At 53.3% G+C, this 1,391-nt stretch overlaps 1 protein-coding gene across 1 annotated transcript in view; it reads left to right on the plus strand.

Annotated features, from left to right (window-relative positions):
* Positions 1-1,391, plus strand: part of PDZD3 (PDZ domain containing 3) — a 34,664-nt gene that overhangs the window by 31,288 nt on the left and 1,985 nt on the right. Inside the window, exon 7 of the mRNA XM_015416575.1 lies at positions 952-1,148. Within this exon, the coding sequence (XP_015272061.1) occupies positions 952-1,148 (197 nt within the window). The remainder of the gene's footprint in view (positions 1-951; positions 1,149-1,391) is intronic.

The raw sequence follows: 1,391 nt of genomic DNA on the forward strand, positions 1-1,391 counted from the left end.
CCCCCCAATCCCTGTATCACTTTACTCAAAATCGGGCCAACAACAAACAACATCTAGTTTAGAACGGTAATGTGAAAAGGGCCACTAAGTCAGACCAAGTGTTCCATCTAGCTTGCTCTTGTCTTCCACGACTGGCAGTGCCTTCCACACGAGATCTGAGCTGCTGAGGGTCGATCCCGGCCCCTAGCCACGTGCTGAAGCATGGATCCCCCGAGATTTTGGAGGGCTCCCCAAAAGCTGCCTCATGGTGTCCCCAGGCCAACAGACCTATTCTGTTTGGTTAATACTGCATCCCTTAATTCATTGACTGCTAAAAAGAGGACCACGTACCTCCTGCCTGAAGTATACCATGCTCCATGCCTTCTCGTAGGGAATCACTTCCCACTGTCGCCAAAAGAACAGCTTAATTCGCCTCTGTTAAGGAGAGAATCTGGGGATACCTTCACAGAGGGAGACTCTCTGGATGGAGAACATGATACAACACACAGCTGACGCTGCGGTGGCTCAGAGGTTAAGACGCTTCCGGTCTGCAGCTCGGCAGTTCGAGACCCGAATGCCGTGTGATGGAGTGAGCTCCCGTCATCTGGCCCCAGCTCCTGCCAACCTAGGAGTTCAAAAGCGAGGAATTGCAAGTAGATAAATAGGTACTGCTTCAGTGGGAAGGTAACAGTGTCCCATGCACCTCGGCGTTTAGTCATGCCGGCCACATGACCACGGAAACGTCTTCGGACAGCGCTGGCTCTTCGGCTTGGAAACGGAGATGAGCACCGCAACCCTAGAGTCGGATTCGACTGGCTTTCGAGCAAGGGAAACCTTTACCTTTAAACACACAGCATGTTTGAATATGGGAGAAGTGAAGCATCCCCCCCCCCCCCCCGGTAGTTTTGCAGGAGGAATAGCAAACCCATTTTGCCTTTGCGCGCGTGAACGCAGCCCTCTTGTGATTTGCAGGCCAGTTTACGAGGGAGGTGGATGCCGGGTTGCCGGCTGAGAAGGCAGGGATGAGGGACGGCGATCGCCTCTTGGGCGTGAACGGAGAGAGTGTCGAAGACCTCAATCACCATGGAGTGGTGTTCAAGATCCGTGCAGACAGCAAGCAGGTGACACTGCTGGTCATTGATGAAGAAGGGAGCAAGTTCTTTGATTTGGTACGTGTCAGCTTGGTAGCGGGGGGGAGAATGGAGGGGGTGGGCTCTGAAAGAAAGATAGCCTGTTCCCGTTTCTCACCTTATACCTCAATTCCCTCTTGGGGAGGGTCTGTGGCTCAGTGGTAGAGCATCTGCTTGGCATGCAAAAGGTTCCAGGTTCAATCCCCATCATCTCCAGCTAAAAGGACCGGGGAGTAGGTGATAGTAAAGGACCTTTGCAGAAGGCCCTGGAGAGCTGCTGCC

This window comes from Gekko japonicus, unplaced genomic scaffold (genome assembly GCF_001447785.1).
Source record: "Gekko japonicus isolate JY-2015 unplaced genomic scaffold, Gekko_japonicus_V1.1 scaffold3718, whole genome shotgun sequence".
Classification (NCBI taxonomy): domain Eukaryota; kingdom Metazoa; phylum Chordata; class Lepidosauria; order Squamata; family Gekkonidae; genus Gekko; species Gekko japonicus.